The sequence below is a fragment of the Copadichromis virginalis genome, linkage group LG20, assembly GCF_057382275.1.
Source record: "Copadichromis virginalis isolate Kocher_CV1m ecotype Utaka linkage group LG20, C_Virginalis_male_GT1.1, whole genome shotgun sequence".
In the NCBI taxonomy this organism is placed as follows: domain Eukaryota; kingdom Metazoa; phylum Chordata; class Actinopteri; order Cichliformes; family Cichlidae; genus Copadichromis; species Copadichromis virginalis.
In genome coordinates, this window is record NC_140637.1 from 1,461,462 (window position 1) to 1,488,205 (window position 26,744).

At 40.7% G+C, this 26,744-nt stretch overlaps 3 protein-coding genes across 4 annotated transcripts; all 3 read right to left on the reverse strand.

Annotated features, from left to right (window-relative positions):
* Positions 1–4,173: 4,173 nt before the first annotated feature.
* Positions 4,174–10,846, reverse strand: tnnt2a (troponin T type 2a (cardiac)). Its single transcript, XM_085443911.1, has 12 exons — positions 10,759–10,846; positions 9,944–10,000; positions 7,961–7,990; positions 7,702–7,726; positions 6,804–6,867; positions 6,486–6,602; positions 6,300–6,377; positions 6,105–6,215; positions 5,911–6,020; positions 5,379–5,469; positions 5,255–5,295; positions 4,174–4,421 (listed from the first exon to the last, which is right to left on the reverse strand). The coding sequence occupies exons 5-12, from the start codon at positions 6,855–6,857 to the stop codon at positions 4,388–4,390; spliced, it is 636 nt and encodes a 211-aa protein (XP_085300037.1). The 5' UTR covers positions 6,858–6,867; positions 7,702–7,726; positions 7,961–7,990; positions 9,944–10,000; positions 10,759–10,846; the 3' UTR covers positions 4,174–4,387.
* Positions 10,847–12,268: 1,422 nt separating this feature from the next.
* lad1 (ladinin) lies at positions 12,269–18,552 on the reverse strand. Of its 2 annotated transcripts, none has more exons than XM_085444507.1 (14): positions 18,417–18,552; positions 17,591–17,782; positions 16,931–17,198; positions 16,038–16,111; positions 15,526–15,670; positions 15,177–15,266; positions 14,796–14,839; positions 14,678–14,720; positions 14,432–14,475; positions 14,270–14,336; positions 14,026–14,160; positions 13,843–13,932; positions 12,937–13,061; positions 12,269–12,778 (listed from the first exon to the last, which is right to left on the reverse strand). In XM_085444507.1, the coding sequence occupies exons 1-13, from the start codon at positions 18,452–18,454 to the stop codon at positions 12,969–12,971; spliced, it is 1,323 nt and encodes a 440-aa protein (XP_085300633.1). In that variant the 5' UTR covers positions 18,455–18,552; the 3' UTR covers positions 12,269–12,778; positions 12,937–12,968. The 2 variants fall into 2 exon arrangements, with proteins under 2 accessions (XP_085300633.1, XP_085300632.1); XM_085444506.1 differs by having other exon boundaries at positions 14,432–14,478.
* Positions 18,553–19,569: 1,017 nt separating this feature from the next.
* On the reverse strand, positions 19,570–22,242 carry tnni1a (troponin I type 1a (skeletal, slow)). Its single transcript, XM_085444043.1, has 5 exons — positions 22,189–22,242; positions 21,855–21,986; positions 21,597–21,686; positions 21,276–21,452; positions 19,570–20,695 (listed from the first exon to the last, which is right to left on the reverse strand). Exons 1-5 carry the CDS (start codon positions 22,234–22,236, stop codon positions 20,591–20,593), a joined length of 552 nt encoding a protein of 183 aa, XP_085300169.1. The 5' UTR covers positions 22,237–22,242; the 3' UTR covers positions 19,570–20,590.
* Positions 22,243–26,744: the final 4,502 nt, after the last annotated feature.

Sequence of the window (26,744 nt, forward strand, 5' to 3'; positions counted from 1 at the left end):
GAATTTTGGAATGTTTGACTATTGAGATTATGAATGAAAAAAAGAGAAATGTTATAATAAGTTGCATATATCGGACACCCAGTTCAAGTATTGACACTTTTAATGAATGGATAGAAAAAACGTTGCTTCGGTGAACCAAAAATTACTATTTATCTGTGGTGACTTTAATATTGATTTGCTAAATCCAACAAGGTTAAAAGCCATTGATGACTTTACTGACACAATGTACAGCTTATCACTATATCCAACAATAACAAAGCCAAGCAGAATAACTTCACATAGCGCCACTATTATTGACAACATTTTTACTAATGTCATGGATTTCCAAATTAATAGTGGTCTGCTTGTCTGTGATATAACTGACCACTTACCAGTTTTTACTTTGTGTGACTGTGATTTAAAAAAAATAGATACCAAGATCATGATAGCAAAGCGAACAATAAATGAAGAAGCAATTCATGCCTTCAATTTCGATTTAGCACAACAAGATTGGAGTTCGGTGTATGAAGAGTCAGATGTGGACAAGGCTTATGACAATTTCCTAGATATTTTTACTATGTGGTACAATAAACATTGTCCTGTAAACGAACACATGACAAAGAAAAAAAAGATAAAAAGTCCTTGGCTCACAAAAGGAATTATTAATGCTTGCAAAAAGAAAAACAATCTGTATAAACAGTTTATCAAAGTAAGAACAAAAGAAGTGGAACAAAGATATAAAGCATATAGAAATAAATTGACTGATATTATAAGAACGAGCAAACAACTTTATTATAGAAGAAGATTATATGAAAATAAAAACAATATAAAAGGAACTTGGGATGTGTTAAACAACTTAATTAAACAAGGATCTTCTGGAACATCATATCCTGAATATTTTACTGATGCAAATGGTGAAAATCACAACATGAGTAATATTGTCGATGGGTTCAATAAATTCTTCATAAATGTTGGCCCTGAACTAGCAGCGGACATCCCGTGTCATAAAAATGAAAATATCAGTTATATAAAATCAAATCCCTTTTCACTGTTCCTCTCAGCTACAAATGAGCAAGAAGTAATAAATATCACATTAAAATGTAAAAGTAAGTCTTCAATGGATTATCATGACATAAATATGTCTGTAGTTAAACAGGTTATTCTGAATATTGCTAGTCCCTTAACATATATCTGTAATTTATCATTTCAGTCCGGTTGTTTTCCAAAAAAAATGAAAATTGCGAAAGTAATACCACTATATAAAAGTAATGACAAACACAGTTTTACCAATTATAGGCCTATTTCTCTACTGCCTCAATTCTCAAAAATTCTAGAAAAACTTTTTAATTCAAGATTAGAAAAATTCCTTGAAAAACATCAAATAATAAATGTTGGTCAGTATGGTTTCAGAACGCAAAGAACCACTTCAATGGCGATAATTGAGGCAGTAGAAGAAATTACTGATACACTGGATAAAAATAAATATGCAGTTGGTATTTTTGTTGACCTCAAAAAGGCCTTCGACACAATCAATCACTCAATTTTACTGGATAAATTGGAAAGATATGGTATTCGAGGGAAAGCTGGTAACTGGTTAAAAAGTTACCTAACAGGTCGGGAACAATATGTTAGCATAGGGCATTACCATTCAGAGAAACTTGGTATTACATGTGGTGTTCCCCAAGGGTCAGTGTTGGGACCAAAACTTTTCAATGTATACATAAATGATATTTTTGATGTTTCTCAAGTACTTAAACTCATACTGTTCGCAGATGACACCAACATATTTTTCAGTAGCGATGATTATACTGATCTTGTAATGACCGTAAACAGGGAGCTAAAATTAATAAAAAAAAATGGATGGACATAAATAAATTATCATTAAATATAAATAAAACTAAAGCAATGTTTTTTGGTAATTTAAAATATAATATAGAATTACCAATTATCATTGAAGGTGTACCAATTGATAATGTGAGTGAAAACAAATTTTTGGGAGTTATAATTGATAACAAAATTTCATGGAAACCCCACGTCAGACACATAAAAACCTAAATTTCCAGAAGCCTCGCAGTTTTGAACAAAGTGAAGCAATTCCTTGATAAAGATGCACTTCGTACTCTGTACTGTACCCTGGTTCTTCCATATCTTACATATTGTGTGGAAGTGTGGGGAAATACATATAAAAATACAACTAATCCATGAGTCACAGTACAGAAACGAGCACTGCGTATTATTCACAAGGCTGGTTATCTAGATCATACTCACAAATTCTTTCTTCAGGCAAAGTTACTTAAATTCCAGGATCTGGTTAATTACAATACATCCATAATTTTGTATAAAGCTTTTACTAAACTTTTACCGGCAAATTTACAAACTAGATTTGAAATTCGAGAAAAGGTTTATAATGTGAGAGGCTTTGGAGAATTCAAATTACCCAGAACTCGAACAACCCGTAAAGGCTTTTGTGTGTCTGTATGTGGTGTGAAAATCTGGAACAGTCTGAGTTTACAATTGAAACAATGCAAAAATATTCATAGATTTAAATTTCTCTACAAACAGTTGGTCTGGTCACAGTATACTCAATGATGGGTTTTAGTGTGCTCTGTAATGTCTGTCCTCTTACCATTGCTGGTATGGATTCCAAAATAAAAAATAAAAAATAAAGTGTGCGTATGTATGTACATATATGTACTTGTGTGTGTAGATATATATGTATGTATATGTATGTGTGTCTGTTACTTGTAGTTATTACTGCCTGTTACCTGTGGTAATGCAATTTATAATTTATATATTCTGTATTCAGTTATGAAGGCTCTAATTGTTGGTTGCGAGCTGCCACTTAGATGCTTGTATGTGCCCGGGGCTGTTGATGGGTCTGTATGCAATGATGGGCGTAGCTGCGGGAAGTTTGTTTTTTTTGTTGATGAGTGAGTATAGGGGTGGGATTTAATAAGTTTTCTTCGTCCCACTCCTTTTTCAGGCAAGTTTTGTTTTTTGTTTTGTGTATTTTATGTTCAATATAGGTATTTGTTGTGCCTGAAAATGAATAAATAAATGAAATGAAAAAAAAAAAATTGTTGCTTTGCTGAGGAGAAGCAGTTAAAAACATGACGTGCATTTTCTTTGCTCCTGTGACCAGTTATACACCACATGGCCATCACAAAGACATTCTCAGTGTCTCATTTCAGCGTTTTTGTTCTTTCTTGTGCATATTTTGAGTATTTTCAGACTAAATAACTGGGCTTGTATCTGCCTGTTTGCTGAGAAACTGCAGTTTTTCTCATATGAAACTTGGTGACACACTTGATTGATTGATTGATTGATTGATTGATTGGTAATTTATTTCAACATGTGAACAATATACAAGTACATTTAGAAAAGAAATGAGAGAAAAAAATATATACTATACAAATTACATACAAAAAAACATTCTGATTAATTTACATGTTGAAAGGGAGTGGGAAGAAGTATACACTTATTTAATCCCACCCCTGTCCCATAAATTATCAGTGAATATTTAGTCAGCTTCCTTACTGATATAATTTGTAATAAAAATAGTGAACAGATTTCTGATATACTATATACTATAATATCACATCATGAATTTTTTGTTTGTTTGTTTTTAAATAGAGACATTCACTTAATTTAAATATTTTCCTTTTCTTTATAGATCGAGAAGATCATATTTTTATAACTCTTTTTGAACAGTTTTATGTTTGGACATTGCTTTAATTCCATATTCAGTTTGTTCCATAGTTTCACTCCATGAACAGAAACACAAAAGCCTTTTCTTGTAGTACGTACCTTCATTGTTTTGAAGTTACAAAAACCCCTTAAATTATAACTTCCTTCTTTCAAAAAAAACATACTCTGAATATTACCTGGCAGTTCTTTATTTTGTCCTGTAACTTGAGAAGTTACAGGACAAGAAGGATTTTCCCACCTGCAATATGCATAATGGAAATTATTCATTCTTTTTCAATTTAGTGTGGGTGTGTTCATAGGTGAACTTTGGGTGGATGTCTGGGCGTCAGCTCAAAAAGCATCATGTCAGCTCCAGTCATGTTAGAGCCTGTCTTTCAGTAAGAGGATGTCTTTGCTTTAAGCTTTCTGTCATCGGGTCTTGCATGACTTTTTTTCATTGCCAACAAAGCAACTCATGCACACTATGGAAGAACAAAAAGCAAGTCATTAAAGTGAGACTGTTTATTTACACTTTTAAATCCCCATTATCCTGAAAAAGTAGAGCGAGAGATAAGGCTGGAAAACTGGACCCAAGCTGTGCTTAAGGCAACCGTAAGAAGATAAGTGTGACTTGGGTGTGGCCGTAAAGCCTGGGCTTGGTTTGAGGCAATGGCTGCATGACAGGGCGGATGATAATACTTGTCACTCAGCACATCAGCATCTATTTCCTCAGTCCTCTCTTGGTCCTCTTTGACCTGTTGAAAAACAGAAGCGTTTGTGATTCAGACACAACTGATGTGGCACAGATCGTAGCGAGGTTGCACGGTTACGTTTTGAAATCTTCCTGCACCCTGTTCAAAAATAACAGTGACATCATGTTCTTTCACTTTATCCCTGACAGGTATGACAGATGACCAAACCCAGCCAGCTCGCCGAGTTAGGACAAGGCGGCTGTGAGATTGTGAATACACAATATTTGGTGACACTGCAGGGAGTCTGAAAACAAAAAGCTTTTCCACTTGGGCCTCAGAGACGGTCGTTTCTTAACAAAAAGCTTCCCCCACAAACACCGGCATGAATCACAGAAGAAGGGATTCATGCAAAACTCTGTCAAGTCGCTCTAAGGGAGATGCACGACCGTTCAGGGCTTTCACTCATAGCTGCAACTAAAAGTCAGCCTCTCCTCACTCATCTCATTGGCCTCTCCAGTGGTGACCTGCTGCTTTGTCCACACTTGCTCTTTTCTTTTCTTGATCACTCATTTAATTATTATATATGATTTGTTTGATTTCTCCTCACCTCTTAAAGCATTTGTTTGTTAATTATATTACTTTTTTTGGTTATTGTTACTAACAAAGTGTTACACTCCCTCTCTCTTTCTTTTAACCCCGCCTCACTATAAGTTTTAAATTCCCATGACTCTAATGCTCTCACACACACATAGCTTGACACTCTCCAATCAAGTTATTGTCCCAAACCTCACCTGTCTGTTGCATTTTGTTACACCTGTGTGACATCATATGTGCGCTCTATGGTAACTACATGTTTTAAACTTTTAATTAAAATGGGATTTCGAGCTTGTGCTCACGTTTTCTGATGGTCGCTCACACGGTTCCTCAGCACATTAATCTGGAATGAAGAAAACATTTTGTTACACTGTGACCAGGTCTCACTGATGCCGTGTCTTTGTTTCTTCAATTAGCTGAGCGCACCTCATATTTCTGTCTGCTGAACTGGTACTGCAGATCAAACTTCTCTGCCTCCAGCTGCTGGATCCACTCCCACAGCTCCTTAGCTTTCTCTCTGGAAAACAAATTATTATAACGAGAATTATTTTCATTGTTTTATTATTTTAATTTTGTGTGTCGTGAAGAAAAAATGCAATAGCTATTGTGTGAGATAATGAAACATGCAGTGGGAGAAATAATTATTTGATGCCCTGCTGAATTTGTTTGCTTACTTACAAAGAAATGAAGAGTCTCTATTTTTAATGGTAGTATTTGTTTTAATGGAGGGAGACAGAATATTAACTAAAATCCTGAAATAAAACCTCCACATGACCAAAATGTTATCAGATGATTTGCATGTAATGGACACGTGTTCTTGATACACACAGGGAGTTGAGGCAGTGCATTGATTAATTTTTGGTTCATATTCGTCTCTCTCCATTAAAATGAAACCACATTTCTTTGTAAGTGAACAAACCTACAGATTCTAAGTCCTGCTCTGTGCGTCTGAACCTACTTGAGTCTTTCCTGACTCATGTTCTCGATGTCCAGAGATTTGCGCCTTTCGTTCAGGATCTTCTTCTTCTTTTCTCTCTCTGTCTGCCTCTTGCCACTCCGTTTGTCTGTCTTTAAAAATAAAATAATTTCTGTTATAAAAGTTACTAGTGGAGCTTTTTGAAAACCCCCACTGTTAAAACTCCACTGACTCACCAGCTTTTGCATGTAACCTCCAAAGTGGAGGCTGGTGAGGGTTTTCTTTTTCTTTGCATCATCCTCTGCCCTCTTCTTGGCCTCCTCCTCCTCCTTGCGAATCCTCTCATCCTAGAACCCCGAGAGAAAGACGATCCGAGGTGAAACGCGTGCCACTTTATAGACCGTGTTAAAGCGCGTAGAACAGGACTCTACCTCAAGACGCTTCTGTCGCTCTTTATCTCGCTCGCTGCGAATTCTGTGCTGCTCTGCTCGCTCAGAGCGACGCTTCTCCTGAGCAACAGATCATCACATCTCATTAAAACAGATCCTAAAGCAGATCTGTAATGTCTGAGGTGGGAAGTGGTTTACATTTGACTGGCTGTAGTGTGGGGCACTCACAATCCTTTCTTTGAGCTGAACGAGCTCTTCTTCTTCCTTCTTTCTGCTTTCGAAGTGAACCTCGATTAGAGTTTGAAGCTCCATCAGGTCCTTCTCCATTCTCTTGCGATGTATATCCTGTTGGATTCAGTGACCCAGTTCTATGTTATACTGATGCACATATTTGTTTTTGGTCCTAAATTAAAAGCAGGCTTAGAGAAAGCTAGAAAAATACAGAGTGAAAGCTGTGAAGACATGTCTACTCCACCCTGAGACCTGTACATAATACACCAGGATACAAAAGCCCATGCACAGTAAGTACTGTATTGTGTCACGTACATCAAAATCCACCCTCTCGCCGTCTGGGATCTTAGGGGGAATAAGGTTTGGCATGATGAATGGCCTGAAAAAGCAGGAAAAGATATTAAGCTAACAAGCGTGGGTTAAATAAGAACTATTTAGTTAAAAAAAAAAAGATCAATAACAGGGAAATTGAGTTGTGATGACAGTTGGTGTCAAATGAGGATCAAAAACAATAAGCATGTGCCAAACAACTGTCCCCTCTGTGTTTGCACGTGTTGCTGTCTGTTGCTGCTCAGAAGTAGCTGCATATCTGTAGTTTCTACAAACTGCACTATATGTAGACAGAAATTGGGATTTTCTTTTCTTAGTGCCGGAGCAGAGAGGCACAGCCTAGAGAAGAGATCTCTGGAAATGTTTTTATTAAATCAAAGTAATTCAATCTGAACAATCAAAACGGCCACTTATGGTCAATGCAACTCTCAACACAAGTGTATTTGTAAAGCACATTTTAAAAACAACGTGCTGAGAAAAGGTGGAATGGACATTTCTAAAAAGCCACAGGATACACAATGAGGAATCACACAGACTCAAATGGCAGTGAGTTTTAATAGATTTAATGAAGGGAGCTAATTTGGCAGCGAGGGGAACGACGTTCCACAGTTTGAGTTTAAATCGAGGGGGGGGGGGGCACTTCCTGGATTTTAAAACAAAGTAAAAACGAAATTACTTTGTGACTTTTGAGCTTAAGATGTTGATGTAGAAGGATCGTATCAAGCAACCTCATTGAGTTGTGAAAACGTAGCTTGCTGCTGGTATGATACATAACAAATGGATCACAGTGGTGTGAGTCCTCTCTTTGTTTATTTATGCGTCGTATGTTTGTTACTCATAACCATGCTATCGTAAAACGTGTTTATCCGTGCGTTTTACTTACTTGAATTTGGGCTTTGCTTCCTCCTCTGTTAATGAAAGACAGTCAAGCAGAAAGTATGAATGAGTTAGTGCAGACCACACATTAATAATGAGACTGCACAAAATCACAAATTCTGCCAGTTCCCCCCGCAGGTTATGGCACTGAAGTCTGTTTACACCATTTGTGCTGATATTAATAATAAAAGTAATGATGTGTGATTCATGTCAGGGAGAACATCCAAGAACAACAGAGCCACAAAACGAGATTCCCATTCACTTACCTTCTCCCTCCTCTGCTTCGCCTTCTCCATCTGAAACCAAAATAACATGCTTGAGAGAGGGTTTGTGAGAGCACATCTCAAATGACTGAGCATTACGCCACAGTAAACAGTCGTTTAGTGAGTGATGATGGCCACATGACAGAAGAGCGTAAGTGAGAAGACGGGGAAAGACTGAAAGAGAGCACCGAGGAAGTCAGGCGCTCATCTGTGAAGTGTTGCTTCATGTGCCACATTGCATGAATGCACTCGGGACAAGCGAGACGTTATCTAGAGATGCAAGCACTGATAGCAAATGGTTCCTTTCTCAAGAAGGTCTGGGATCAGTGACCTTTGAATGACCCAAATAATTATGAGTGAATGCCAGAAAAACTTTCGTTTTAGTTTAGCTTTCTGCAAAAGAAGCAGCTAAGTTCTTTTTTTGTTTTCGTAATAATAGAGGACAGCTAGACCGTGCTTGAAACCTAAAACGTCGTCCAGTCAGCTGATAGGCCCAGACTAGTTTCCTATGCTGCCAACTTGGTTAATTAGAACCTGAACTGGTAAAGGGAAGGGTGTAGTCGTGCTTTTTTTTTTTTGGCACGTCAACAAGTCGCCTGCCTTTTATCTTTGTGGAAAGTGACAGCTCACACGGTGTTTATCAGTATAAAGGAGCCAAAAGGTAAGAATAAGTCTAACATCCCTCCCATTTCAAATGATCTCAGTGGGAGCAGGTGAGACACCGAAACAGTGAAAAACACCTGGTTCTGACTAAGAAATGAAAGCCTTGGGGCTGGGAGGGGCTGGAGGACTCAGCCCAGCTGGCCCTTCTGGTGTGACTAAGAAAACCTGCATGCTTGATCCTCAAGTGCAGACTGTCACATACCAATGTGTCTGAGATAGCATGTTATCTCCCTGCCTGTGAGTGATGGTTACTGGTAAACGACATTACTCATCTTCACTGTGCTGTCAACACAGGCCCAAAGCTATCATTTCTCCCATTAATCAGTGGTTCCCAAACTTTTTTTGCTGGGCCCCCTTTTGTTTTACAAGAAAAATGTTCGCGCCCCCCTCCCCCCATGCGCGCGCGCGCACGCACGCACGCACGCACACATCCTCCAACCACACACACACATTTTGCTCCATTGCGGTTTATTTTACACCTCAAACATTTAGTAAACAATTAAGCAAATACAAGTAATCTGCAATAAATTACAGGTAATAAAATAAACTCTTTTACGCTGCGGCCGCACCTACACGGGTGTTTCTGAACACGCAGCTGTTTCGTTCACACGTAAACGGCGTTTCGAATCACCGAGAACGGAGATTTTTAAAACTCCTTTTTTTGCGTTTACGTGTGGACGTGGAATACAGAGCTCATCACGCAAAGTCAAAGGTATGTGCCTTTTTCCGCGTCACGCTGTGCGCCACGTTATTGTTTACATGAGATGAAGAGCAGACAGTCAGATTAACAGTATCGTGTCTCTATCTGCAGGTTTTACACGCAGTTACTGTCCCTCCATTACAAAGGCAGAGGCGTCACGGTGTCATTATTTTACACGTGGTTGTTTTTCCTGTGTAATAATGTTCAACACTGCGATCAATACATTTTAAAAAAATGCTTCTCTGTGCAAAATGGGTTTAAAAACATAAACAGCTGTGGGATCCTGTTTGTCCGTGATGTAAACAGCCCAGCGCTGCTCCCCACGCAGGGAAAAGCAACCCTGCAGGGAGACCTACCTCCGCACCTGTGCAGGTGAAGCCAAAGGGCAGATTTGCTTCACCAGATTTTCTAGTCTTTGGCTTAGAATGAAGTTGGTTTGGAAACATATTCAGCGATGCTTCATCTCCTGCTTTGCGTTTGTGTGGGAGCCCCAGGTCGTGTCCAAACGTTGTTGTTTTTTGTTTGTTTGTTTTTTTTTCCTTTTCATACCGCGCACCCCTGCAATGGCTCTGCGCCCCCCCCATATTTGGGGAAGTCTGCATTAAGTTTTTAGTGACGTCTACCTTGTTCTTCGTTGGCCTCCTCTTCTGCAGCAGGTTTGTCTTCCTCCTGTGGAGCCTCTGGTGGAGAAGGAAGCAAATAATGACTTATCACAGAAAGAATGTTAACTTTCACTAAGCCTGAATAATCACTCTCCCTGATCAATAACCTCTTTAGTACAGTCACAGGGAAAGAGACGAGAGGAGTCATCCTGTGAACATAACTGATATCTTCTGTCTTGTCTGATTCTGTTGAATGTTTTGCGTCCACATCGTTTTGTTTTCTTTTTCTTAGACTGAAACTGCTCTATAAACAAACAGGCAACGAGCAAACATAGTATGTGGTTTCCACATCAACAAATTCACCCTCAGGTTGCTATCAATGCACTGTGCCAGGGAAAAACATTACATCTGCCCAATTATACCTTCCTCTTCCTCCTCCTCCTCCTGCTCCTCCTCCTCATCTACCCCTTGCTCCTCTGATGAGCAAAGCAGAAAAGTAGTTAGCAAAGCGATGAGAAGTAGGTGAAGTAAGTAAACAGAGTAAGTCAAGTAATTAAAGTAATGTAAGGAGGTTAAATAAATAAGAATAGCTGAGCAAGCAAAGTAAGTTAGCAAATACATCAAAGAATCTCTTTCAAAGTGAGATTAATCACAATCACTTTAAATGTGTTTATAGATGAAGCTCAGTCACAGCGCTGCTATTTATCCCAGAGACTCTCAGGATAACTGCTGTCGACCGCTCCTCCACATCACCCTTGATGTGTGCTATTGAAACGTGACAAAAGCATTCATCGATGACCTTGACACTCATTTATAAATATCAGCGCCGTCAGTACCTTCAGCGGCCTCCTCTTCTGTGTCGTGCAGCCGGAGAAACCGCAGAGAGAAACACGTGAACAATCTTTTCACATAACCAGAAGTGCAAACTCTACAAACTGTTGTTTCTAGCACACAAAGTCAAATCAATTAATGATACTAACTAATGAAACACTGACTTACGAGTAATCATAATATAAGCATTTGATTCGCTCATTTTTAATCCAGATTGTGATCCTTACCTAAACCACACCGAGCTGCAACAAAAGAATAGAAAAGAAAACTTTCTGGCAGGAAGTCCTTAAGGCAAACCTTTCCCACTAGCGATTCCTGACTTCACATATAATTTGTGCTTTTGTGTTGCATTATAATTAAACTTACCATGAAAAACGTTTTACACGGTAATTCTGTAACTCTCACACATACATATAATAACCTCCTCCTACACCTGATTAGGAGTTGACAAACAGGCAGAACATTTACGTTTGATTTATGGATGATCTTGACATTTCATTCAAACTACACACAATTAGCAACATGTCTTTGTATTCCTCTTAAATCCTTATAAGAGCGCACTGAGTATACAGTACAGCAGTTTTTACATCACGCTCGTCGGATTAGCCAAGAGAAAGCATTTGCCTGCACAACAGGGTTTTAACCACAGAGTGACTGCGCTGTGTATGAGTCATGATGAGAGGTCTTACCTTCCACCTCCCTGTGAAAATGAATCACATAGGCGCGTTACTATTATGATCAAAAAGACAAATGCATGACAGTGTAAAATGATCATGCAGTTGCTGCAAAGAAACCACGTGTCAGTGACAAACGGTGGATGTACTCTCGGGATACATTTAGAAGTATTTTAAGTAGAAGAAAAATCCAACCTACTCCTCATACTCCTCCACCACTTCCTCGTTGTCTGACATGACAGGGCGCGTTCAGGTGCGCGGCAGCAAATCTGATTACTTAGAAAAAAAGCCAATCATGAATTTTTCACTTTCTGTTCAAATCAATAAAAGCTTCAATATTTTCCAGTTAAAACACTTTCTTTCGTGTGCACACGTTACGTTACAGTTAGTCAATCGTACCTGAGGATCAGATGAAGGGATCAAGACAGAGACCCGGAGAGAGTGGATTTGCAGCACAAGACAGGTCCCACTTTCTCTAACGGGAGCGTGGGGTGAGTGTCAGCGGGTGAAGGACGGACTGTGTTGTGCGGATGAGGCTTTAGGACCCCTTGTTGTGTTATTAATAACTTTCTAGATAGCATGTACTCTCCTTTATCGCCATTTCCCAAAAAGGCCGCCGTGAGCATGACTGTGGGCTGCAGAGCCAAAAAGATCACAGACAGCTGATTCGCGCACACACACACACACACACACACACATTCTGGTTTCCTTGTATGGCACCTTGTTGTAGACGAAACACAGGCACGGAGCGCTTATCTATATGCATCCCGGTCTGAGATAAGGTAAAGTGCGTTTATTCATCCAGGGCTATTTAAAAAGAAATAGTGACAGACAGTTATGGTAGTAAAACATTTTATTACTTAGAAAGACAGAATCTCGTCCACAAGTCCAGATGAAACCAAAAAAAAAAAGAAAAAAATTACACTGGCAAATTAAACAAGACACACACATATTACAACTCCAGCAATCCCAGCAGTGTAATTCAGTAAAAGATATAATCCTTAAACCTTCACCTGTTTAAAGTGCTCAAAGAAATTACACAACGTTAAGGCGAACAAATAAAACATCACTGACACGTTTTTTTGGGGGTATTTTAATGTTAAAAGTAGGCACACTTATTTTTTAAAGAAACAAAGCAAAAGTGTAAGATAGAAGCTTTTTAACTTTAAAAGCAGTTTCCTCCTTTTCAGTCCTCTAAAGATACAACCCAACAGGCCATTTCTCTCTCTTCCTCCTGCCTGTTTTACATTTGTGCTTTGACGGCAAAGGGGAAAAAAAATCACTCAGTCATCAAATCCGTTAATCTTCCAAATCTCTGCCTCTCCCTTCGCCATCTTAAAATCCTGCAATCCTGCAAATACAAGCACAATAAGAGCAATTTATAATTGAAGGAGCGCCTTTAAAGTTCAGTGAAACATGTACGGCTTCCTCTTGTTTGCTTCATTTGTGGAGTTGGTAAATCTGCCTCCACAGCATGTAAGACTAACTCAGTAGCACTTGTATCCTTACCTGTTGGACATTATAAATAAACTTCCTTCACTTCAGATTTTTCCAGGGCTGGATTTAGAGACACTGTCTTCACCGCTATTCTCAAACAGGCTCCTCTTACTAGAAATGTCCACATGTCTCAAATCCTACAAATCAGAAACAGAATCATTATATCAGTTCTTATTACAGTGAAGAGAAAGAAAAAAACACTCTTTAAATCTGGAGTCTTGAAATATTTCTGAAGCAGGGACCTCTTACGGGGCAAATAGTTTTGTAAACACACCCTAAAATGGTCTTTATGTCGTCTGACAATTTGGACTGACTTAAGCATTTCTTCATGCTCAGTAGATAACTGCTAAAAAGCCAATGGCACAAAGCAGGAGGAACGGGTCACTCTACTCTGACAAAAGTGATGTTAGGACAGATTAGCACGAAGTCAGTCATGCCAGTGTTTCTGTAGGCGACCCTCTGCTTTAAAGTGTGCTTATGAATTTACCCAGATAGATATTGTTTCTGCTCAGATATAACAAAGATAAGATTTCTGCAGCCAAAAACATGCACTGCTAAATCTAACAGCAAGTTGGGTATGTCGTATGAAGCTTTCTGAACAGCTTAATTAAGTTAAACATCCAACTCTAAATTCTTAAGATCAAATTCTTTGAGCTACTTTTGAAATTAAATGAAACGTTCCCATAAATGACTTTACTGAGTTTACCAGAGTAGAAAAAAATCTGTGTTTAAAAAGAATTAATTGATCAGAACTTTCTTCACGATTAACGACAGTCATGCGTTTTATGTAGTTACCTACATAATGGCAAACTCTTTAATTTAATGTAGGCAACACAAACAACGAACTACGTCCTGCTCAGCCAGGACTTACAGCTCAAAGAGTAATACTGCCCCCTGGCTTCCATACACTGCACTTACAGCAGGACTGTGCGAAGACCCAGCTTTGTTGCTCTTGTGGAGCCAGCGGTTGATCCGCTCTGACATTCCTGATGTCAAGCCTCTAATTTCCTGAAATCAACAACAGTTACAAAATCATTTGTTAACTAACGCTACGCACACATCTAATACTGAAAAGAGCTTTTGGGCGAATGATGAGTGTACCTGTTTGGAAACTCCGGGGCTGGTGGGGCTCTGCACCTGCTGCTCCTTCTCAAAGATCTCTCTCTTCCTGGACACTTCTTCCAGCAGGACCAGAGTCCTCTGGGTGACATCTGGGAATCGCGTCAGCTCGGACTTCTGTGGATGAAGAGCCAAGAGAAGACCATTGGCGACTGACAGTTGATGTTTGCTACAGAACACAGGAACATAATTTCCCCTTTAGTACATGGAGGGCTGAGAGGCTGACCTGCGCTGCCTGAGCCAGCCTCTCCATCTTTTCCTGGATGGATCTAGATGAAATCCTCTGCCTAGAGCTGGGAAGACAGAATACATTAATGTACAAGTGTAATCAGTTACACTCAATAAAATATAAACAAATAAATAAAGATTAAAAAATTGTCAAACTCACTTTCTCTGGAAAGATGACGCTTTGTTTTCATCCTCATTTTGGTCCTGCTTCAAAACAAAGACAATCAACACTGTAAATTGTGCATAACATTGTGTGTAGTGCTAGCAGGTCTACAGATCTCATAATCCTATAACTGTAAATATAATTGTGTTTTTGTAAAGTGCCAAACAAGAAAATAATGGATAAGCGATGAATGATTACTGATTATCAATCATATTAGGTGAAAGTCAATTAAAGTTATCTCACGGTGTTGGGTTCAAACTTCTTGGAGGCCATCCTCACACTGGAGCTACAACAGAAGAAGCAAGTCAGCAAACCAACTAAGCGAGGCTGATACAAAATGAACACAAGGCTGTTTCCTTACCTCCTCTGGAGCGGCGAAGGATCCTCTTCTTTCTTTCTCATCATCTGTGGAAGACCGAGCCTGTGTGAGTGCGTGTTAGCGGCACTTACAGCAAGTGACCTGCTCAATAATCCTCTGCACGGGGATGTGTTTGGGTGTTAACAAAGCAACCAGTCAGCAGTAAGAGCTGGTCAATATTCATGTAGCTATTAACATGAGCTGGAAGCTTGACTGGCACAAGCAAATTATCCTGAACTGATATTCTGAAAGCTGACGGCAGATAAAATCGTGTTTTAACAGTCAAATTGGCAAAAGTTCATGCTGACGTTTGCCAGGAAGAATGCCTGAATGGTTTTGTGTCCTCGTGCATGTATTTGTGTGTGCGTGTGTGTCAGTGTTTACCCTGAAAGATACAGTCCTGGAGCTCTGTCTGATGAAGGCAGGTTTGTTTGCCTGTTCAAAGTTTCCACTGGTGGAGCGATTCACGCCGGTCTGAGAGAAATTAAAACAACTTAGGTTTGCTGTTTAGCTGCAGGTACCTCTCTGGAGCCAAGACTGTTTTTACCGCCATAAGGAACCTTTACTCTTTATAACACCAGAGGGCGCTGGTGCCCACACTGGATTGATAAGATGCAGCGTCAGTGCTTACCTGGCCTTATACAGCATTTGACAAGCAAAGCTTGAAGCTGAGACGAACATGTCAGTTTATTTGTGTTTGTGTTTCTTTGTGCGAGTGTGTGTGGTGAACTACCTCCTCTGTGTGCCCATTGTGAACAGGGCTTTGGGGGGAAGTCCAGTGTTCGCGAGGTGACCAGGGGGCTGACGGAGAACCGGGGCTCATGGGAGTTGTGCGCCCGCTGGCAGATGGACTCTTGTCAAGTGAGATGGAGACAGAACTGAAAGGCAAGAAAGAGAAGTGAGTTTAAGGAGAAGTTGAAGAGAAAGGAACTAGTGACCACTGAAAGTACAGTTTTCTCTGATCTGTTGCCTAAATTAAATCTTAAAGTGCGTCTAACGTGAAAACTGAAGGCAGATTTTTTTTACTCTTCCATCTTATTCTCTGGTTATCTTTATGTGGTTCACAATCTGTACAAAACAATCTTATACGTCCTGTTTTCTCTTTTATATTTCTACATTGTTCTGGTGCTTTCATTTCCATTTGTGGAATCAGTAACCTTTATCTAAATAAAATGCATTTGATCCTTTTAGGTGATCAGCCAACAAAGAACAAAAGAGCAGCAAAAAAGAAATGTCACTGTTAACCTGACAAACTTGCGAGCTGGGCTGGAGGAGGGTTTTGGATCAGGGTCTTTGCCTGATGACTCTTCATTTTCATGCTGACAAAGGAAGAAACAGGCAGACAATCAGCATGAGCACATAGCACACAAGCTTTTGTACAGACGACACACCTTGCATTACATAACACGGCGCGGTTATGGCCTCATTTGCAGATACACAGAGCTAAAGCAGCCTGCGAAGGTAATAAAAGATAAAGTTCAAATTATGGCCTTAAGCACGTCTTATCAAAGCTTTAGAGATGATTTGCATGGTCACTTGACTCGCGGGGAGAGTTCAAGTCCGGAAACAAGACGGGGAGTAAAGGGTTGTCTTCTTTTTCTAAAGCTGTAAGTTAAAAGTAGATTCTAACTTCTTCTTGTGAGCACAGGAGGAAAATGCCCACACCAGCGTTGGTCTTTAATAGCAAAAATGACATCATATGCTGCACTACAAAAAACGGTTTGTTGTTGTAAAATCTAGAGAATAATTAACTCCCCCCTCTGTGTGGGATAGCAGTTAACTGTACAGGGTGCTGCTACTGGTGTCATGACTTAGTGTGTGAGGGAAGATTGGTGCTTTCTTGTCAAAGGATCTGTCAGTTCATGTTTTATCATTTGTAACGTTTCTCAGAGAATCAACAAAATCTCTCTGTTGGTCATTTAATCAAAACTGAGGTTATGACCTTGTTTCTTCCACTCCAGGTGGACAAAAGTTCTAAATAATCACGTGAAAAATCTCGATTTACATCGTTATTTGGCAGCTGACTTACAGACTTTCACTGTTGCAGTCTTGTGAAACTCAAGCACATTTAAAAGATCTGTGAGATGTTTTTTTCTTTAGATTTTCTTCCAGAAATTAAGGAGCAACTTCCTTCTTACTTTGTTGCTTGAGATGCTGGTTCTACTTTTGCTGCTGCTGGTGGGACTGTGAGAAGATGTTTTTACTGGTGGCTGTGGTTTGACAACACTTTCCTTCTCTTCATCCATGTCTCCCAGCAGCTCTACCCTGGCACCTCCTCCTTTGCTGACCTCAGCTTCATCCTCCCCTCCATCCTTCTGTTGTCTCAACGTTTCCACGTGCCTCATCCTTCGCCTTTCGTCACGCACTCGCAGCATCTCCACAAAGTCAAGCTGTACCTGCTCCATGCTGGCAATAAACAGTACATATGTGCACATTAATGACCAACACATGTGATGAATGGTCTCTAGAGAGACCTAAAAAGATTCCTGCATCTGATCAGGTTTCTATTATAAAAGGCTCTTTGAAGACAGGTACTCAGCTGTCGGGGTTTCTGACAGCATTTCATACTTTCCCTGCGTGAGTATCAGGTGTTTTCATGGGTTTGAAATGTATACAGAAACACTCCCATGGGGCAAAACTGTGAGAATCATCCCTTTGCTAGTTTGAAACCACTAAAAAGGCCTTCAGAAACCAAAAGAACAAAACAGTCACACAGACAAAGTCCACAAAGAGGATTGTGTTTAGACAGCGTATGAGTCCAACGTGACATATTTGTTTTACTAAACTATGAGAACAACCTGTTGGAGCTTTGGGACATTTCACTTGAGGAGTCTGTCCCAAAGGCGCTCTCGCTGGCAGATGTGTTTGTAGGAGTGGGAGTGGGGCTGAAGTCATCATCTTGGTCAGCACTGGTGCTTGAGCTCTTCACCCTCCTCCTCTTCTCCCGCTCCACCTCCTCCTCGTCCTCCATTGTCCACTGTCGTGCAAGGCTGAATCAAGACAATCAGCGAATATGGAAAAACAAACAAACAAAAACAACAGAGGCTCAGTGAGGATAACGGGTGGTGGACACATGTAAAACAGCGTGCTGTACATGAGAACTTGATGAGTGGATCCTCCACACTATTTGTTTTTGGTTTGTACTTTAAAAGAAAAGATTAATAAGCGTTACAGGGAACCTGCTTTACTTGTTCATCAACCGCTTTTTGTGGCTGTATTTTGCATCCTGTTTAAAAAGAATTATCAGTGGATTCAATCAGCCAGCTGCAGAGCGGCAGGCTGGTGTTTCCTTTTTAACTGAGCTCAACAAGGGCCAAACAGAACAAAACTCTCCGTTATCTCTAGACTGTAACGGGCAAAAAAAGGCAGAAGTGACAGTATAACAGTGACACCAACCGACACAGTTTGACTGCATGTTACACAGTTACTATATGAATGTAATAAATCATTTCTTCCAAATTGGGATGCTTTGTTGCCAGAGTGAAAACCCTGCAACATGCAACAATTATGCGCGTTCCTAAACATCCAGCATCTATTAAAAAGCATAGGCGCGGGCATCGCTCTGAAACGCAGGTAACACAGGTAATTAGTCGCTACAGAAACCCAGAAGTCCTTGAATCTTACCTGGACAAAGCCGACCAGTTTCTCCGACTTACAGACATATTGAGAAAATAAAATAGTTTCCAGCTACGATCACAGACGAAGTCGACTGACACTCAGACGACGGCAGTCGAATTACAGTCACCGCGGCACAAAGCAGTCCACCTTTAGCCCGGTGCAGCGCACAGACGCGTCACGTGACCACAAAGGTAAGCTCCCCACCTGACAGACTGAGTGAGGGGTGGGGAGAGCGCGCGCCAGAGAGCACCTTGTATGGTGGAAGTGTGGAAAGCGTAATACCTGTACCTGGCACTCCTTTCCCGCCCCTGGACACTTCGCTTATTCGGGCAATGGCAATAAAACACCCCAGAATAATTAATCTTACACTTGTATTCATTTTGTTTGTGTGGATCTTACAGGCTGTAGCTAAAAGGAAAACCTGTACAAGTACAACAAGTAGTTAATAGCAATCAAACTCTTATTAAATGATAATAATAAAGCATACAAATATATGTTATCCTTTCTTGTACTGGACTCTCACTACAGTCTGAGTCAGAGTGTTTGCTGTGTGAGTCCACACCTTTCTCTGGAGCCCATGTGTGTTGGACTCTGACCTACACTCTTTATATCACATCTGTGTCTGTTATACTCTGTGCAGTTCCTCAGTAAACAAAGTTAGATATTATCGTAACTGATAACTGAGGCATAGCATAAGATGCATATCAAGACTCTTTCAAGTTTCACCTGTGAAAGTCTGCTTCCCATTTATTTAAAGAAGAGGCTGTCTTATAGCATGCGTTGTTGGTCTATCATGCATCTGCTATCTTATGGAAATAGTTTGCATGCCCCTGCCTGCACCGGTGCTGTATCATTTTAGGTCCTGTAATGAACTCTGTGTGTTTATGCATCAGTGTCCATTCAGTCTGTTCTAATGTTCCTGTGTCTAAAGTTAGTCTTACATTTTCAGGAAAGACCTGATCAAACAAACGGAAATAAAACAGAAAGGCATTCCCAACAAAAGTTATATTTACAGACACAAGACGACTGCGGGTGCTTTGCATCCATTTGGGTAAGGCGATTTTTAAAAAGTACTGAAGCAGAGTGTGCTTTATGGACATGCAAAACACACAGAAGTGCTTTACATCTGGACAGCATGCACACAAAGCATATCAGTTCAAATGTACAAGTTGTTGCAGCAAACAGTAATCCTTCAAACTAACAAGTAACTGTAACCAATATTGAAAAGCTATTAGCAGTAGTGATGCTTGCCGTTTTTAAGTATATATTAGGTTGCAGAGCGGATTCATCGGATCAAAGTAGGAACTTTCTTTTAGTGAGGTTGAGCACAGCAAGGTATTGTTCCCATTAATCCCAGGTGTCCTGGGAGTCAATCCCAGTCAGTATGATCTAGCAGTTAAATGTCTTAACCATATGGGAGTTGTTGGCAAGGTTGGCATCACAGACTGAACAAATTGTGTTCAGACTGGAGTAGAAATAAGCATTTTTTAGTAGTGGATGATATTTTAGCCATAAGAACACACACAAACCATTTAAACTGCACGTGTTCTTATGTGCATTTGCTCTATCTGCTGTCTGCAACCTGCAATAAAAAGCTGGTCCTACTGCGACAGGATCACAGAAACTAAAATTCTCAGAGTTTATAAAAGCAGTTTATATATCTGAATACAGCAGCTGATCACACATGAAGGAGTATCACACAGAAAAATGTTTCATGTAAAGTATACTTTTGATATTTTATTCGTTCTTTTTCCCTTTCAGTCCAGCCAATGAAGTGCACCTTTTTTTTTTTACCACTATTATTTGATAATCTACATTACAAGGTTAAAGTTTATCCCCAAGCAAAACAATCACACGTACAGTTTAATTTGGCACATTTGTCCGCCATACAAACATCAGGCCGATTGTCTGAGGCTTTGGTGCAACATGGTGTGAAAAGTACAAATAATCTTACATAACAGACAGAGTCATTCGAACACCTTATCAAAAACAAAGCTGACAGAATAGTTGAAAGCCTTTCAGGGGTGTGGGGGCATACTGTCACCTCCATGGCAGGAGCATCCGCAGGGACATCAGCGCGAAACAACAACACAGACGCCACAATAGACCCAGGAAGACCAGGACAGATTCAGATGTAGGGGAGTGATGTCACTGATGTGACCCCAGCCCACCTCCTGGCTTCACTGCGCAGAACCTTTAGCGGCATCAAACATCTTCTTCCTTCCCTCCATCCCTGACATGGCTTCCACATTCTTCCTCCAGTCACTGTCCTCCACTGGCCTCTTCTGCAGATAAGGGAGACAGTTGGATTGTGCAACAGAGAGTATAAAAGACTAAAAACAGAGGCTGCAAAGTAGAGCAGGTTCAGAAAATGTTATTGTTGCATCTAAGCCTTTGAGACCTGTTCAATTCAATGGGAAGCCCTTTGGAGAATTGTTTATTACCATACTAGTATAACTGGTTTACCTCACACTTGGAGAGACACACATTCATTCACAGGTATACACACACCGGAACAAGCTAATCTGCACATGCATGCACTCAGGAGTTGGGAGACGTGGCCACAAAAGCTTATATTCGGTGTACAATGGGATCATTGTCTTGTGTTCGGTGCCTTCTCTCACAAACACACGGCCCCCGCCCTGCAGTGGCTTCCTACTCGGTGTCTTAATAAACACACTTTTCACACACACTGTTTCCAGGTGTTCCATGACATCTCAAGCGCTGACATCATGTCTGTATCTTACAGTACCTGAATGCATATCTGTGCTCTAAGGATGGCACAGACATTGCTCAGGCTGGTTTCATTGTATTCTGTGTGCATATGCATGATTGCATCTTCTCTTTTATCCATTTTTCATGCACCTTTTCAGTGTCCTCTTTCTTGACAGACTTGAGATTGGCTCGCAGGTCCATGGAGACTTTGTGCTTGGATCCCAGCAGCGAGCGAAGGATGGCGTCAGCTGACACACGGACACGTCGAAGATTAGGCCTCTTGAATTTCCCCCTGAGGTCCAGCACCTTGATATTCAGGTCTTTAATCTGGTCGAGTGACACAGAGTGGAGGGAGCAGGATGTAGGAGTTTCTCATGGTGCTCATAGTGTTGCATAATATACGTATAACTGATATGAAACATTTCAAATTCTACTTATTGGAAATGCGCTGGGATAATAAAGTGTACCAACCTCGCGTGTGTTGAGCATGACCTTAGCTTCAATGTCATATCGCTCCTCGTCAACTACATCTATCTTAGCATGTAGCTCCCTGCAGAGATCCTACACATGCACAAAGGAAAACTTAGTATGAAATCATGTGCAGTCCTTTCTTTACTTGGTTTCTTGTCCTGATTTGCTTTATTGACATAATTTGGGAATGATCTAAGTTGTAGCTGCAAAGGATGGAAAGAAAAATGAGAGATTTGGGGGAATCTGTAGGGAACATACCTGAAGCTGGCCAAGGCTCAGGCCACTCATGTTTAAAGGAGGCGCTCTCTCAGCCAGGTACCTATGTTTCTCCTCCTCTTTGTCTAAAATCTCCTGCTCCAATTCCTCCTTGGCCTTTGCCACCATCAGACTCTGTCAAACCAACATAAAATAATGTTTTCCATATGCGTTCAGATTCTTTCAAAACACCTCATCACATCATTTTTTCTCAAATGACAAGTGAAACATTCAGATGCTGGCTTTCTTTCAGTTGTCTGTATCTGCTGCCCTCCTGTGGGCTGAACACATGTATTACACAAATAAATCAAATAAGTCTGCAGATGATTTCTCGTACCTTGAGCATCAGCTTCCTTGAGGCTGAGATCTTGGGTTTCCGCTGCATGGTTCAGATGATTCACAAGATTATCCGTAAATATGATGTATATGTAGTTTAGTAGCTTAACTTAGTTATAAAAATTGTTGAATATTGTATCAACAAGTTAGCAGCCAGATGGTCTTACCTCTTGGCTGTAAAAGAAGAGAAACATACATAATTTAAAATACCTGTTTTTGTGTTTTTTAATGTCTGTGTATCTATAGTAAGAAAACACTCACACATGTTCAGGCATCCTGCTGTTGAGATCTCACTGGAAAAGAGACGGGAGAGATTAGAAACACACACAGAAACACACACCCTGAACCATTGGCAGTATTTGTTTGTCAGCGGATCAGATAAAAAAATATACAAATCCACGTGCGGATGGATTATAAAAGTCTAAAACCGAACAATATAGAAATGGAGCCAAACAATAGGTGGGGAAATTGTTAATAATGAATTGACAGAGGATAAGAGGTGTTAAGCGGTCTTCACCTGTTTGGACAAAAGGAAGTTGCTGGTCTAGGCAACCTTAAATCCATTTTAAAGTCTGAGGTTGCTGAAGCTTTTTTGTCTTTTTTTAAATGCATGTTTAAGAAAATGTGTTTGTTGTGCATGAAAATATCATACAGGCACAAAATGTTTGTGGAATCAGTGTGCTAGTTTTTCACAGAACTTACCGAGTGCAGTTTTGCTTTTCTACCACATGCCATAAAAAACAGTGACGCATTAACACCACTAAGATGTGTTTAAGATACTTAATTTATCGTCACACCTCATTGTTAAAGTGTTGTTTTCACTTTTGTTATTACCTGGTCTTACCTTTCCTCAGTCTCGTGCCCTTTGTCCTTCATCAAATTTGCAAGTGATTTGCAGCACTCACCCTTTCACTCTTTCAATTTAAGCCAGCCTTTCTCCTCATACCTCCCCTCTCATTTCACTATTTGGCTCCATTTGAGAATGGCACCACATAAGACCACCTAGCATGATGGGGTTACAATCTGCCTTAGCGGATTAGGAAAATTCCAGACAGATAGCCGTCCCTCATCCATCTCTTCTGTCCCTTATCCCTGTCTTTCTCCTCAGGATTATCTGGCCAAGAGGAATTTAGAGTGGCCTGTCTCCCCAAATAGACCAGGGGACAACTGATAGACAGCTGTGGTGGGTGACTGTGCTCTGGGGTGCCCAGCCTGGATCAGGGATTTATTGCTAGTAACTCATGGATGCTTATGACCCTCTGTGGTGCGGCCAACTTGGCAATGAAAAAAAACCCACCCAAAGTGTTTTGGAAAGTTTACGTCAACCTCGGATTTGAACATAGTTGCTTTGGCTGCAGATTTAAACTCCCCAGTTTGTATTATTTCAGCTGATCATCCCATTGCTTTGGCTTTATGGTAGCACAGCTTTAGTGTACACACAGTCTGTGCCCAAAGATGGACCTGGGCTGCTAGCAAAATAGCACTGAAACACTTATTATTGTCTATGTCTCTGCTGTTCTATGTCCCCGCTGTTCACCAGGTTGACATATTGAATAAACTAACACTAGATCAATCTGTATTCTCACTGTACAGAGATGCATGACACATTTTTGACAAATGCAAAGGTTAAAATATCAACACTACAGTCTAAATATCAGGAGAGTAAATCAAGAAAGCACAGATATAAAACTTGTGTCTAACTCTACACACAGAGCGTATTATGAAGGGAACTTACCAGAGTCAGAGGCAGGAGAAATGTGACCATGGATGCAGCTCGATGGACAGATCAGAGATGAGCCCTCTATTTAACTGCACCGCCCATTGTCCAGATCTCTCTTTCTTTTCTGTGTGGACGCTATTATTAGTCAGCCACGTCCTTCTTGGTACATAATCCTGCTCTGCTCATTTTTCATGTAAACAATGGCAATATAGTTGGAGCCTGAAGGCTGATGAGAGTAACTCAAATGACAAATTGTAGGTGAATATGAATATGAACTATAAGCTGGCCATAGACTGCATGGAAAAGGAAATTATGTAAAAAATAAATAAATAAAGGGGGGAAAAAAACACTTGTAAGTAGATTAAGTAGAAGTGGTGATCAACTTCTACTTAATGATCAACTTCCCCCCCTTTTTGACACATTCCCATGTGACCCAAAAGGTTTCCGGACTTTTTTAGAGAACCAGTGAGAAGCATAAATCATTATTTCCATGTTTAAGCATTAATCATTAAAATGAACTGAATAGCGTTTAGAAGATAAAATGCCCGTGACCATGAGAAGCTGAGTACCACACTGGAGAGGAAACCGTGGGACGGTAGGCGGAAGCAAACACATGATTTTTGTGAAAAGGGGGGCAGATGTTAGAATTTAAAATGGCTAATTTGTTTTTGATGTCTTTTGTTAAAATGAGTGGTTTTAATAATTTTCAGACACACCTTGCAAATGTGCTTATAATGAGTTGGCACTCGGTCTTTTGAAGGTCGTAAGCTTCGTTCGGCGTGATGGTCCGGACTGATGAACTGTAGGAAATGCCTTGAGTGCAGAGGGCTAAATGCAAACACGCTTATACACATAAATTGTGATTAGAATAAGTAACTGGTCAGGAGGTCCTGAACATGATGTGCTAAACCGATTTTGAATCACTAGAGGAACATTGGATAACAACATTAGATTATCAAGGCTAGGCAGAGAGGTGTTTTGGTTTTCTGTCTCTTACAGAGACAGGAACAGACACCAGACGAGGTCACGGAGATACGAGGATCCTTCGCAGCAGAGACAGACACAGTGACTGCCGAGACACCAACTGGGTCCAAGTGTCATGGCGTCTTGGGCTCCAGCTAGTCACCTCAAAAGGATGGATCCCATAAACACAGCAATAACCATGAAGGGGTTAACAAAAATCCAGGAACACCAGACCAACGAGGTTCGAGAGGCTCTTGGGCAAAAGGGGGACACATTCCTGTTCCTTTCTCTGGGGGCCACAGCTGTGACCCGAGGATACACAGATCGTTGTTTGAAATCGGGGCAGAATAATCCCCTGATCTGTGCCACGACTGAAGGGTTGTCTAACCCCTGAGGTTGACGAAAGAAGAGCAGAGGATCACCCAACTGGAAGACGCTGGTAGCTGCAGCAATAAAATAAAGGCTAAAAGCTCCTCGGACAGAGGTTCTAGTCTGAGTGCGTCTGAAGGGTATAAGGTAGCACCAAAATAAAGCTGTGGGAGAACTGGGGAGTGATGGGAGTGTCATCTGTGCTGGCTATTGTTGTAATAATAGTTTTGCTTGCATCTGAACTGCGCAAACACAGAGGTCATCTCACATATGGTTCGCCCATCAGAGGGACAAAGGACCTCAGGAGTGAGAAGAAATGAACCCGGCCACACTGGATTGCAGGGTGTAGGTGGGACTGTGGGATTATAATATTATTTTATGCCATGTTAGACCCCTAATTAAAGATTGTGAATTATTATGTCGTTTTAGTTTGCATTATTCTCCTGGATTAGAAGAAGGTGGTAACTATTGCATCTGTTAAACTGATTTGCATTACATTAGACTGCTGATTTATTGTGAATGAATGATATTGTTTTATGATGCATTATACTGCTGAGTTATAAGAAATGCTGTTCGCAGAGAGTCATCGCCTTATTTGTCTGATTAGAAGAGAACATGCTGGAGTTTTCTGCCCCATCTCAGCAGGAGCAGATAAACAGGGAGCCAAGGTCGTAGCTTAGGCGCCGTGTGAGAGAAAGCATGTGAATGTTTAGGCTTTGTATGATAAGGTGGGGGCCACGAGAGGCTATAAGAGGTTGATCAATGCTCCACCATTTTGAGATCTGATGCTGTCTGCGTACGGTGTCCATCTCCCACGCGTGTGACCATTAAAATCATCGTTTGACTCAACCCGGCCGGACCAGTGTTGTTATTGTGGTTTTTCCTCTTGTGTCCATCCCCAATATTTGAATCCGTAACACTAGCTGTGCCGTACAGTGACAGGGGTCCTTTATGTGGTTACGCTGAAGGCTTCGTGACTTTTAAGCCATGCCAGTAGCAGCTGTACAAAGGGCAGCTATGGTTTGTCATTCCAGCACTTTAATCCACAGAGAATCACCTCAACCAATATTGGGTGGAATGTCACTATATTTTATGAGGAGATTTATGGTCAACAGGGAATTAATCCTTTTGATTGTATTGATCCCGTGCCGTGTCTTTGATCCATGATGACTTTGTCTCTTCTGTTTGAGTCAACTTAACAGGCGTGGTACAAAGTTTGGGGCAGATATTTAAGTTCCCTTTAGGGAATATGAACTTTTCCTCTTGCACCACGATTGGGTCGAAATGTAAACAAGCTTAATACTTTTATTCATGACTAGTTAGTCTCTTGATCTAAGGTGGAGTTTGGGCAGTGCTCTGGTTTGCTGTTCTGTCCGTGGGTGGGTCTACCTCGGCTCCTGAATGCTGCCGGCACGCCTGCTTTCCGTTCGCTGATCACCTCTCAGGGATAAAAGGCCAGTGTACGTTCCTGCACTCTGGCTGGTTGTTGTTGCCCTTGTGGTGGT